Raw genomic sequence first — 12,837 nt, 5'->3', positions numbered from 1 at the left:
TAACTGGAAGTTTCTATAACAAAATGCCCAGAAAAATCAGTAGGGCCATCTATCTTACTTCCTCAAGTTGTAAACAAGAGGAGAACTGTGCTATAAGACAAATGTTATTGTTTCAGTTGCATTTGGTAATTCAAAGTGAAGCCTACAAATGAGATATCTTATTAGTCTGAGCAGATGGATCAAAATTAAAGCCTGAATCACCAATTCTTAATTTCCCAGTAGCCAGGAAGAGCTTGAAGTCTTGCAGAGGATGACTGTTGAAAAATCATCATAAAAAGCTTCTCTCCATCTGTCAAAACACATGCCTATAGAATGCAACTACTCCTACCAACCTTAGCCTTAAAAAATGAAAATACACATGTATCTACTAAAAACATATGGATGTGTAACTATAGCCAAACCTCACACTGCAACCTACAATATGACAGTGACATAGCATGAATTCCATAAGAATAAATTATTTAGTTCTGCTATGGTAGAATTCTTTGAGAATGAGTTAACAGACCAGTAGATAAACAACACTGAATTTAATTCCTTAAGACATTCCAAAGACTCTGATCAAGAATCTTAAAAGAGACAACATTGTGAAAACTTGATGGCCACAGACAGATCTACATTAACTCAAGCAACTTTAGCGAGGAAAATGTTTTCCTCAGGTTCTGGTATTTCATTCTTGCATTTCAGTATAAAACAGAACAGAGGTTTTAGGCCCTCTGGAGCATTGCTAATGAGATCTGTCTCTGTCACACATTATTGCCTGAATAGATATAAAATTTCAGCCATGTCCTGAATGTCATACAGATACACAACAGCTATGGAATTTTTTTCTCAAGTATTTGAGGGGAAGAGATGAATACATCTTTTTAAGAAATATATTTAGAAGCAATCATAACTTTGTTAAAAAGCATATGAAGTTTGCACATATATAGTGTTAATAAATACAAGTTTTTTGGATAGCACAAGCTAAGAAAGGTAACCACACATGATGATAACAGCCTATGGTGAACATGGACACAAGGTAATGGGTTTCTGGAAACTTAGAAAATCAAAGAGCATTCTCAAAATTGTGAAAAGACACTGAAGAAAACCTTTCTAGTGTAATATCAATCATATTCGTTCATAATATTAATCTTTCACTATGGGGCAGGTAGTTGCATCTACATGACCTTATTTTTCCCACGTTTTAAACATCTGCAGGTCTAATGATTAGACAGATCATTTGTCATAGCACACTCATTAAAAGAAAAGCTACCATTTTTTACGTGGTACAGTACTACATATTATAATATGATATATGATAATATAATTAGACAATGAGTTGACATGCTTGATTCTGCATTGTCAAAGCCTGGTACTTGTATATAATTAATTTCAAGTTATGGTATTTTTTTTAATAAATATCAAGATCAATATGAATTAAATAGTCCAAAGAAAAGTCCAGTGTAACTGGTTGTTATTTAGATGTTCTAAATGAGAGCTCTGCAACATAGCAGAATGAACACTTTTAAATAAAGAAAATTTACAATCATATGAATCAAATTAACCACAGTGTTCTGAAATCAAACCAACATCTATATAGCAAGGAAACCATACATCTGCTTTGTCCAAAATTTTACTTATATGGCTGTTGGTTTGAAATACAATTTTCAAAAACTGAGATCAGCAACAGTGTCCTTTGCTGAAACTGTAACATTAAGTAGACTACAGTTCTCTTCACCTCTTAAAACTGTAGCTCATGCCTCAAAACAAAACACTCATTCACTCAGCTGCTAACACAAGAACTAAAAACTATTCTCAAGAAAAGCTACAAAAACATCTCCTACTAGAATTGAACTTTCTGTACTTGAATGTTTTCAAATAGTATCATATATGTTTGCAGTCACTTTTTCCTCAGTGTGAAGAAAAGAGAGAGGAAGAAAGGTGCAGTAAATATGCCAAAACAGCACACAGACTCCCTGCTGGGAATCCAAGATACATTACTTAGATACTACTGATTTAAAGACTCTTGACACTTGCTCTTCAGCAAGTGAAAATAAACAAAATCAAAACAAGAAAGGAAAGATAAGAAACTATTCAGTGTTAGGAATTTGGTAATGTTTTTGCATAATTGACAATGAGGAGAAAACAAACAAAAGTTTCCTTGGTACTGCTAAAATAATTTCATTAACAGTCTTCACTCAGGAAAATAACAGTATTTCCATAAGTAATCTTCATGCAAGTTTTCTGAATGTAACAACAATAACTGATATCAACAAGAGAAGATAAGTTGAAGAATGGAGCTGAAGCAAGGCAGTGGGGGCAAGAGGACTAGGAGGCTGTTGCTGAAGTATTTTTTCCCTTCCCAAGTCATAAAGCAGGTTCATCTTTCAAAAAACACAATGAATTTTTTTGTGAAAAAGGAAAAAAATATGCAATTCTTAGTGTGACTGTACAGGACAGAATTTCCCTCTCTTATATATAAGTTATTTACTGAAAAGCCTCTTCAAGCATCATAGAGCACTAGCATTTGTTCTTGCTTCAAAGAGGTGCAATACCTGCTTTACGAGCAAAGTCCTAACAAAAACGAGACATTGTGTGGGAGTAATTCAGGACCACAATCATAACAGAATGAGAAACTATTCAGGCAAATGAGTTAGGCCCATATTCTTAGTTGAGGGGAACGTCAGACTTGAAAATTCACTGCAGAAACGTCTATTGTAAAGCAAAATGAAGGATTACTTCCTTCTAAAAGAAAACAAAACACAAACTCCAGGATATTTCAAATTACTTATGCTGAGCCCTTACACACTCTGTCTTGAACACTGCATAATTTTCATCTCTCATCTCTAACACAAAAGACTAGAATTTGAAAGATATAGGAAAGGCTAAAAATAATAATTGCCTTGTAATTTTAAAAAAAAGTGACATGAATACACATTAATTACTTTATCGATATATATAAAGTACTGGGAATTTTGACCTCTCTTAGAAGCTAACACTATTTAGTCAATTTACATTTTCTTGCATGCTGTTTCTATGAAGTGTTTGTAGGGTTAGAGGCTACCTCTGAAGCGATATATCATAAAAGAATAATTCTTAATACATCACTATAATGATTTAACTTCTTTATGTATGTTCTGAATGGAAACTAAAAAATAAATACCTGGTGTCCAGCCATTATTTGCTTCAGCACACTTTCATAACATACTTCATCCATATGATTCAGCTGCTGCACCTGAAAAACAAATATCACAGTCCATATAAAAATAATCCCTATCTTTACAGATTATCTATGTTTCAAGCAATTTAGAGTGGTCCATAAAAAATAAATTTCATTATGCAATTAAATTATGTATTTATTTTTGCATGATAAATTCCCATTCCAACAATAGCATTTTACTTTTAAATTCAGAAATAAAACATCAAAATGCATAGATAAAATATGAGTAAGGGCAGTTATTAGAAAATTTATTATGCAGCTTTGCTAGTGTTTTTAATGACCAAAAAGAAGTAATCCAGTTCTTCAATTTATCTGTTTCAAATGAAGGAATCTTACTTCTATTGACGAAGATATTGAGGAAATATCAATTTAATATATCTTATCTAGAATTAAGACTTTCTATTTGGTATATAAAAATAGTTTTTACATTGCATACATATATATTTTTTTTATCTCCAGGAAATTACTGATAGTTTTTTTGCCATAGAAAACAGATTTCTTCATAGCTGAGTCATGCACAGAGAACATTGTGAATACCATGTAGAGAGTTTCCAATTATAGATAAATAAAATGTTTAAGAAAAAATCAGTCAAAATAAAGAGTATTCTTCAACCTACTCTATTTTTTTTTATTTCTTAATGCATTATAATATAAATAGCATGTATCTACTTGAATACATCTCAGTATTAAGCTTGTGACAAATCAATATAAATAAATAAAATCCAATATCATAGCAATCATTCCATTCTTCATTTGTGCATTCATGTCTTATAACCAAATTGTTTTGGCACAAAGAAATGTTCTACAAAAGCAAAGCATTTCCATATGTCAAAATGGAAATTTAATACTTGGAGTTACTTAGAACAGGTGAAAGTTTCAAAACACAGTTTTAAAACAGCTTTAGAGGAAAGAGAACATTTGTATTTGAAACTGTACAAGTATAGTAATAAAAAAATGAGAAAGTATAGGCATGTGTGCTAGAGACAACCACCCAGTCTAATCATTCTTAAAATGAGAGGTTAGCATTTTACCAAATATGTTTTTTCAAATAATAGCATGTGAAAATCATTAAGGAGAAACTTACAAGAGCAGTGCATAAAGACACATGGACATATATATATTCGTACACATACTACAAAATTAATTTTACATATTTATTGCATTTATATCTAAAGTGAAAAACATAAGCACGCATAAAGAAAAGAGACTGATATTAAAGAACAATATCTGACATTAACAGACCTTGATTGAAGAAGCTGAACCTTACTCTTGGAGCCATATACTCCAAGAATTTCAACATGGAGTTTTAAGAACTTTTCTGGATAACTTCTATGCATAATAAATACATCATGCTATCCTCGACTTTGAAAGCCTGCCTATAGTTTGCACATGACTCTATAAATTGTTAATCAGATCCAAATTTTGGGCGAGGGTTTTTCGGATGCAAGATTTCAGCAAACTGTGGCACAGCATTTACCTAAAGTAACTAACAACCTTCTGTCTCCTTGCAACTCATTAGTCTGCATATAGACATAGCACTGACTGCACTTGCTGATGCTCTGCAATAACAGCTTTTGATCCTCTCCTTTCTTACATTGCTTTCCTCCTCTCATGACGACCACAAGGATGTTGATATTGGCAATAATTAGGCAGCTTTAGTATTAGTATTATCCTGAATAGAATCCTTTTTCAAAGAGGCTAAATATTTCTACGTTTTGCTTGCTGCAAAGTGTTATTATCTTGATTGTAAAATATATTTTGCTTTGTGAAATTATAATGGCAATCTTCTGAAAAACAAAAGAACTCCTGGCTGTGGCATTACAAAAACAGTCTGCCTGGTATTCACATTTCAGAATAACTATTACCTCCTAATATTTCATCATCACCTTATGTTTCTTTAGAAAATTACTTTTTTTCAAAAGATGTATTGATATCTTTGAATTTTTGAACCCTAAATGCATTCTAAAGTGAGTATGAAGAAAGGGAATATTTTCTCTTTTTTTACTATATAGTGAAAATAAACTAAGTATTAGAATCTAGAAGCAGTGAAAGATGAATTGAAAGTAACAGCAAGTAAGAGTGAAGGTATTAACAGGAATTAATGATTAAAATATGCAAATCATGGTAAGCACCATATGGCAAACTATTCTTATGTGTATAGATTTGAAACATCTCCCTATAGCTGTAAAATAAGTTCCTCTCTTGCACTGCAGATGCAATGACGGCTTAAATAACCTACCAAGAAAGGCAATGTCAATTTCTACAAAAACTAAATAACATGCTATGATTGATTAAGTTACAAAATTAACTTTTGATTGAAAGTGTCTTGATTTCTATCAATTTCAATCACAGATGAACAATATTTTTGAAAAGTTAAACTACATAAACCTTAATTATAAGCTAATGAGATGCGTGGGAAAATCTATGTAAAGTGTTTGTATAAAGTCCTGTATTTAAAGAAGTATAATTTATATGTAAGGTATCACTGCACTAATGATTTTTAATAAGAATATTGTAGCTGACCATTGTCTTAATGCTTCCTGAAATGAGCAATAGCACAAAGAGTAAAGAAGCTTATTTAGGGATGACTTTAAACATGGTTTCTACCAAATACGTACGTATGATAATTAATGGCTTAGCGTGCTAAGGTTTTCATCAGTAACTTTAGTATTAATGCACGTCATGTCAATATCTAAATGTATATCTATATCATCTATCTATATATTGATCTCTCTCTCTCTCTCTGTCTCTCTCTATATATATCCAGATTAAAAAAAGATGCATCACATGGAAACCTGAAATGAAAGAGGCAGAATAATCAGCTGCTAACTTGACTCTGCAGTTGAAGGTGATGATTTCTTCTTCGCTAAGCAAAATTTAGTAGTGAAGAAGAGGTAATGCAAAGCTAAATATCTTTGTATCCAACTGCAACAAGGCCTGCTTACAAATACGGTAAACTGAAGAAAGAAGATTCTTAAAGTACCTTTAAATTATGTATATCTTTATACAAAAGAAAATACCTGTAGTATAATAAACTAGTATCCTATACACATACATACATGAATCAAAACAAACAGTAACCACAAACAGCAACCCTTTCTTTGGCATTCATGATTTTTTACCTTATTGGTTGTCTTGATCCCTATAAACGTTTGTCCCAGAGGTACAGGTCGGAAACGGCCATCAAAGTAGAATAATCCAATGTAGGGATTGACGTGTAGAAATGTAGCAACATCAAGATAATTGGGTAATGTAGCTGAAAGGCCCAAAATCCTAATCATGCTTTGAGTAGATTCAACCTATTAAAAAAACCAGAAAAATTGTAAATTTTCCACATGTTGTAAGCCAAGGAATCAAGCACAGAGTTTTAAAACATCTCTTACAAAACATTAATGTGAAAGAAACAGTTAACACTTGCTATAAAAGGTGAACAATACATGTGAGTTAGTGATTATCCTGTATTGAAGAAACCAGTGCATTCTGCAATTCCATCAAATCTTGCTTATTCATCTTTCTATTCTATTGTACTTTTGCCCTCCAAAAGGTTAGCTAGTCATTAACTGACATGGAGGAACAATAGCAGAAAACTGGCTTTGTTAAGAAGGGATATTCCAATTTATAGGGAAAACTGACACATGATTTGGTGTCTTTTCTTCCTGAGTCCAAATCAGACCACTATTCTGGAAAGAAAAAGGAATCTAATTTGTGCCACTCCTCCGTCTTAGGTTTTTGCTTCCACTACTCTCTTAGACAATGTATTCTAGTTCTCTGTAACTGGCATTTCCTTCTAATTTCTTCTTCTTTTTAAAGATCTTTAATTCCTCAAATGTTTTGGTTTACATGCCTTCCCCTTTAATAAGGGACAGAAACCGTGCTTTACAACCAAACTCTCTGTTCCATACAAAAGCCTGCATATTATATGTATTTTCAAGTAATTTTCCAAAAGAATGAAGGTACACAGAAGACCTGAATGAACAAAGCACACAAGAATTTTCCCATTTCCTTCTGGAACATTAGGAGTTGCGTAGGCTGGCTCACAACTAGCATAATTATTTAAAACTCTGGTTCACAGTAATTTTATTATAAGGCTTTCTAGACACTGTAACTGAAGCCATATATGACATTCTCAACTAGTCTCAAATGGGTGAATATCTCAAGATGAGTAAGACTGGTAAATTCCACCTGGTTAAATCCTATTAAAAAAATATGAGTTTTTACTTAGATTTTGATTTACTCTGCTGTTTTCAGTTCAAGTGAAAGGAATGCAATTAAAACAGTTAAATGAAAAGTTTTCAAAACAGATGATTGAAAAGTAAATGGAGAGCATTCTCAAGGAAGACAGAATAACACCACACCATAATCCAGACTTGAAGAATAGGAAGAACAGTAAAATATTAAGCTAAATCTCAAAAGGAACCATGGCCCTTAACACCAGAGAAAGCAAGCAGACAAAGTAAACCACTGCATTGCCTGGTGATAGACATGTTCTGTGGCAAAAATTTGGACACTAAAACTGTGGCTGTAAACTAAATGACACAGAAAACCTGCAGACCAATTCTGCACTTGCACAAGAGCAGTTTTCCAAAGGAAAGCCCCATGTACAATAAAATCTGATATGTAAATGCAAAATGGGACAATTGAGAGCTTTCATTTTCTGAAGTCTTCCATCTACAGGGAACAAAAGCAGTGTTCAAGAGCACAAAGAAGCTTTCTCACTTCTTACACATCTTTTTATGGCTGGATTATGTGATGAGCTAAGGGCTACAGTCATCATCAACCACACAGTTTTGAGGTGTTTGAGGTTTGGGGCTTTTTTGAGAGCTGGGGGAGATGTACAGGGTGGGTTGTTTCCTCGTTTGTCTGTTTGGGTTTTTCTGTTTTTGGCATGGTCAGCTGGAGTACCACATCCTTCTGCATTGACCTTAGTGTCTGCAGGGCTGTTTCTCACGTTTTTTTTCCTCACAACTGCTGCACAGTGTTTTTCCCTTTCTTAAACATGCTCTAAACATCCACCTCTAGGTGGTCAGAGCCCGCTCTAAGTGGCCACATCCAGCTCGTTCAGCCACAGCCATCCCTCACCAAGGCCACACTGCAGCCCCCTCAGCCAGCACCTGGGCATCTGTGGTGCAAAGGTTTTAATTTACTTAGTGTTTATACACTTTATATTTAAGCTAGAACCTGTAAGCACAATTACCACTTGCTGATATATGTACCCTGTAGATGGTTCACAATTGCCTGATGATAAGTACAGCAATCTTAAAGTGTAACTGAGCTCCCATCTGGAAAACATTACTTGATTTTACTAAATTCAATAATAATTTTTTTTTCAAATCTCCTAAGAGCCTGAAAGCACTAGTTTGAAAGTATGCTCAGTTCCATCTGAAGGCAAGAAAGCATTTCAAGTATTTAAACAATTAACAAGAACACTGCTTAATAACCATGGACATATGTATTTTTACAGCAATTAAATGTAAGATGTTTTTTCAAAGATTTCTTTTAAAATAAAAACAGTGCCTAGAGAATAGTTGCAATTTACTGAGAGTTGCCACTTTCAAAACCTTAGTAAAACAAAGAAGCCACTTAATGTCACTGGCCTGGCAGTTGATCCTGGAGCTAAGGAACTTATTGAAAACTCTGAATTAATAATCCATATGACAACTGAAGCTGACAGTTAACACAAGCAAGTCTTTAAGATTATTAATATATTTAGAGCACATCACTAGACCAGGTTGTTCAGGGCCCCAGCACTTCAAGGGATAGGACATCCACAGCTCTGGGAAACCTATTCCAGTGCCTCACCACCTTCAAAGTCAAGAACATCTTCCTAATATCCAAATGAAACCTACTCTCAGTTTAAAGCCATTCCCCCTTGTCTTATCACTACATGACCTTGTAAAAAGTCTCTCTTCAGCTTTCTTGTAGGTGTCCTTCAGGTATTGAAAGGTAGTAAGATGACCCAGGTGCCTCCATTTCTCCAGGCTGAACACTCCCAGTTCTTTCAGCCTTTCCTCAAGGGGAAGGTACTCTATCCCTTTAATAATTTTATTAAGACTAAGTCATTCCATCAATTTCCTTAAGTTCTTTCGAGGCCATGCAAACAAAAAAACATTTGGTTTTTTTACCATCTACTTTTTATATTTGCTTACCAAAAATATACATAATTTATATACATATATAAAATAATCAAGATGCAAAAAGAGATACATTTACACTAAAATAAAAAATGTATAATAACAATCCCTCCAATTATTTTATGTCCAGATTAAATTCAAACTGCAAACTAAACACCTATGTGTTTAGTTTATGCACATCATCAGCTGCTGATAGAGAATGAGGGGCTTTTATTCTTTTCATTATACATGACAATATAAAACTGGCAGTGACTAAAACTGTGCTAAACTTAAAAAATAAAAAACCAAGACTACCTGAATATGCAACCATAACACAATTTATTTTTTGCATTTTCTCAGTGATTGTAATTCAGTTTCAACTATGTATCTATTATTCATCTAGCCAAGCACTATAGAAATGATTTTCCATAATGGTTTTTAGAATTCTAACACATTTTTCAAACAGAGTTTTCTGCATGCATTTTTCGACTACTTTTCTGATTTCCCCTTGAAGAGCAAGCACTAACATCTTTTACTTTCAGGTGCTTCTAAAGAACAGTAAGCCTTGAAAGTGTACACACGCCTTTTGTAAATACAGATCATTCAAAAATTAGTATTTTTCAACTACTGGATCACTTATTATTTGATCCTAGAAGTCCCAACTAGAGATTATGTCTTTGTATCCAAGAAACCATGAACCCACAGTCCTTTCCCGAAATGGCAGTAGAAATTACTGATGACACATTTAGGATGACCAAGTTTTCTGTTTACATTGCATATTGGTGGCTGGTGGTAGGCAGCTAAGTGCCTTCAGTACTGAAACACAGCTTCTAACATTTCATTCTTCATATATGTTTAACTATCCCAGTAAAATAATAAGTGCCATTTGAAACTTATGAGGCTTTTGTTTTGAAAACCCGAACTGACATAGTATTGCACATCAGATTCCTTAAAAGCCTTGCTATGTTTTTTATTTCTCACTTCCAGTGTAACATCAAACTATTAGTTTGATGTTACACTGGAAGTGAGAAATAAAATTGCCGTTGCTATATTTAATTGACATATCTAATTAGTATATCTAATTCAGAAACATTCTTGATGGTATGTGGAGAATTGACAGCATGTCCACCAGACACATTCACAGAACACGATTACCACACCATGAAATTCCACGTGTGCAGAAAAAATAATCAGAAGATAGCTATCTGGTATTGATTTCCACACAAGCATCATCTGCATTTATGCTGTATAAATGATAAAGGATCAGGTATGGGAAGTGCCTCTCTGGATTGTAAATTGATCACAGCAAGATCATTTTCTTCCTAATAGGTTTTAAGATTTGGATATCATCTCGTTACATTACAGCCACTTGAGAGCATACAGAGTGTGCAGAGAGATACTCTTTTATCTGACTTCTAAAGTTCTTCCTGAACCTTGTGATCTTGGCAGCCTTCCCATTTCCATGTATTAAAATATCACATTCACAGAATGAATTACAATCAAGCTGGAAAGCATATCTCTGATTGTTCAACTTGAGCACAGAATTAAGTGAAGCAGACAAGTTTACACATTTTAATCTTTGAAGAATTGTCTGCTAGTTAGAAATTAATCTGATATTCAGATGACCCAGGATCACTTCAACACACCCTCTGCAGTCAGTCTTTATGCCCTTCAGATGTACACTAAAGACAAGATATTCAGAAAATTAGACACAAGCATTTCTTAGTTTTTAATGCAGATGTATAAAAAGATGAATTCTTTACTCAGGTTCCTGAGTCCCCTGTTCAGTGGTAGTAAGAATGAAGTACTACATATGGGGATTCATATTAGTTATTAGTTGGATACTGTCCTACCCACAGAAAGGCTCTGTGTTTTACTCTATCACAGGATCCCTGCTATAGATCCAAAACAAAGGAGAAACAGAAATGGAAAAAGAATTGAGTAGGGCTCAGAGCATTAAAAAAAAAAACAAAACCAAGAAAATAATTAAATGTTTCAAAATTACTAAGCAGGAAGTTTGTTAGAATGCTTCATCAGTGTTTATTTGTTTATTGCTATATTGTTTACTAGTAATGAAAGAGTTAAATTGTCAATAAGTCCACATAGGTGCAGTAGTCTAGTTTTAAGAACAGAAATGGAAAAAACAGTAAAATTGCAAAACCAAAGTACATAGTAAAAATGCAATTACTAAAACAGTTTTGGAGATTCTATATAGGACGTTATCTACAACTCACTCTGCACGGAATGCATTTGTTACTAGGCAACCATCTAGTTAAGTAATTTTATTAGTTTTACTCTGCATCCAATGAACCCTGAAAATACTGTGATCTCAGTCCTTCATTTAGAATATATTTAAAAATCTAGAGGTAGTGAAAAAATGTAACCATGCAGAAAACACTCTTAGAGGCCATATTATTCTCCCTCAGCTAAATATTAGGTATGCATTACTTTGTCTTAAGAAATTACATTTTGCATATATCTGTTAAGAGATTTCTATACCTGGCACAGTGTCAGTTTTTCCTGACTGACAGAATGCCTTTTCATGCTATGCTTACTGTTTAGTCCCCAAACTAAGAAACAAAAATACCTCTGAACCTTTCCACAAATTAGTTTCACTGCTTTACCATAATATGAAAGACCACAAAATGTATGAAAATCACTATTACATTTTAAACTCCACAGGTGAATCACTAAAATGGAAAAAGTCACCTATCAATATTAAAATATGAGATGCAGAATGACTTCCCGATGTCCCTTCTATGCACAGTAAGAGAAAAGCTTCTGAAGATTAATTCAAATGTCTGATATATAACATTTCCCAACAACAAAGATTAGGTTTTGTTTTAAAAAAGTAGTTTTGAAAAAGTAATTTTTACACAACTCCAAGGTTGTGCAAAAGATAACAAGATAGACTCATGTAAGACTCATTAGACATATGGCTGCAAAACATACTAAAAATAACATCACAGAGTAGCAAGAAAACATGTATTAAATTTATCACAAGCTGATAAACTGTCAGATATTAAAAGAATGTATAACTGAAAAACAGCCATTAAAAAGGGATTCCTCTAATTGCTTTCTAAGCCCAACTCTATTCAATAATTTTATTGATGATATGCTGTATAAAACAACTGGTGACAAGAAAGGCAGGTGATTGGCAGAATTAATATAACTGATGTGTATGTCAGCCATACAGATAAATCTAGGATGATAGCCCCATTCAAACTAAATTTCTTTTCACTTAACTCATTCTACAACAGGCCACAGCTGCAAAATGAGAGACTTCTCAGGAAACATTCTTACAGCATTGAGTTAATCCTGCAGCAGTAACTATAAAGAGGTTTGTTTGAGGATTTAACAAACAGGTACCTGAATACAAATTCCCAAGAAGATGTGTTAGCAAATTAAGTACATGCAGTTCTTAAAGGTATAAAAGGTACAGAACTGCATAACTGAAGGGAAGCACTCTACCTCTGAGTCTGCCAGAACCGAACTAACACAGAAGTTCTATCTATATCCAGTCTTGCT

General features: G+C 33.6%; 1 protein-coding gene across 1 annotated transcript in view; it reads right to left on the bottom strand.

Annotated features, from left to right (window-relative positions):
• ASCC3 (activating signal cointegrator 1 complex subunit 3) overlaps nucleotides 1-12,837 on the bottom strand; it is a 250,562-nt gene that overhangs the window by 138,018 nt on the left and 99,707 nt on the right. Inside the window, exons 12-13 of the mRNA XM_014880409.2 lie at nucleotides 6,322-6,498; nucleotides 3,143-3,214 (exon numbers count right to left, since the gene is read on the bottom strand). Coding sequence (XP_014735895.2) covers nucleotides 3,143-3,214; nucleotides 6,322-6,498 — 249 coding nt within the window. The remainder of the gene's footprint in view (nucleotides 1-3,142; nucleotides 3,215-6,321; nucleotides 6,499-12,837) is intronic.

Source organism: Sturnus vulgaris, chromosome 3 (assembly GCF_052056855.1).
Source record: "Sturnus vulgaris isolate bStuVul1 chromosome 3, bStuVul1.hap1, whole genome shotgun sequence".
NCBI classification, from domain to species: Eukaryota; Metazoa; Chordata; class Aves; order Passeriformes; family Sturnidae; genus Sturnus; species Sturnus vulgaris.
This window is presented reverse-complemented; position numbering and strand designations above follow the sequence as displayed.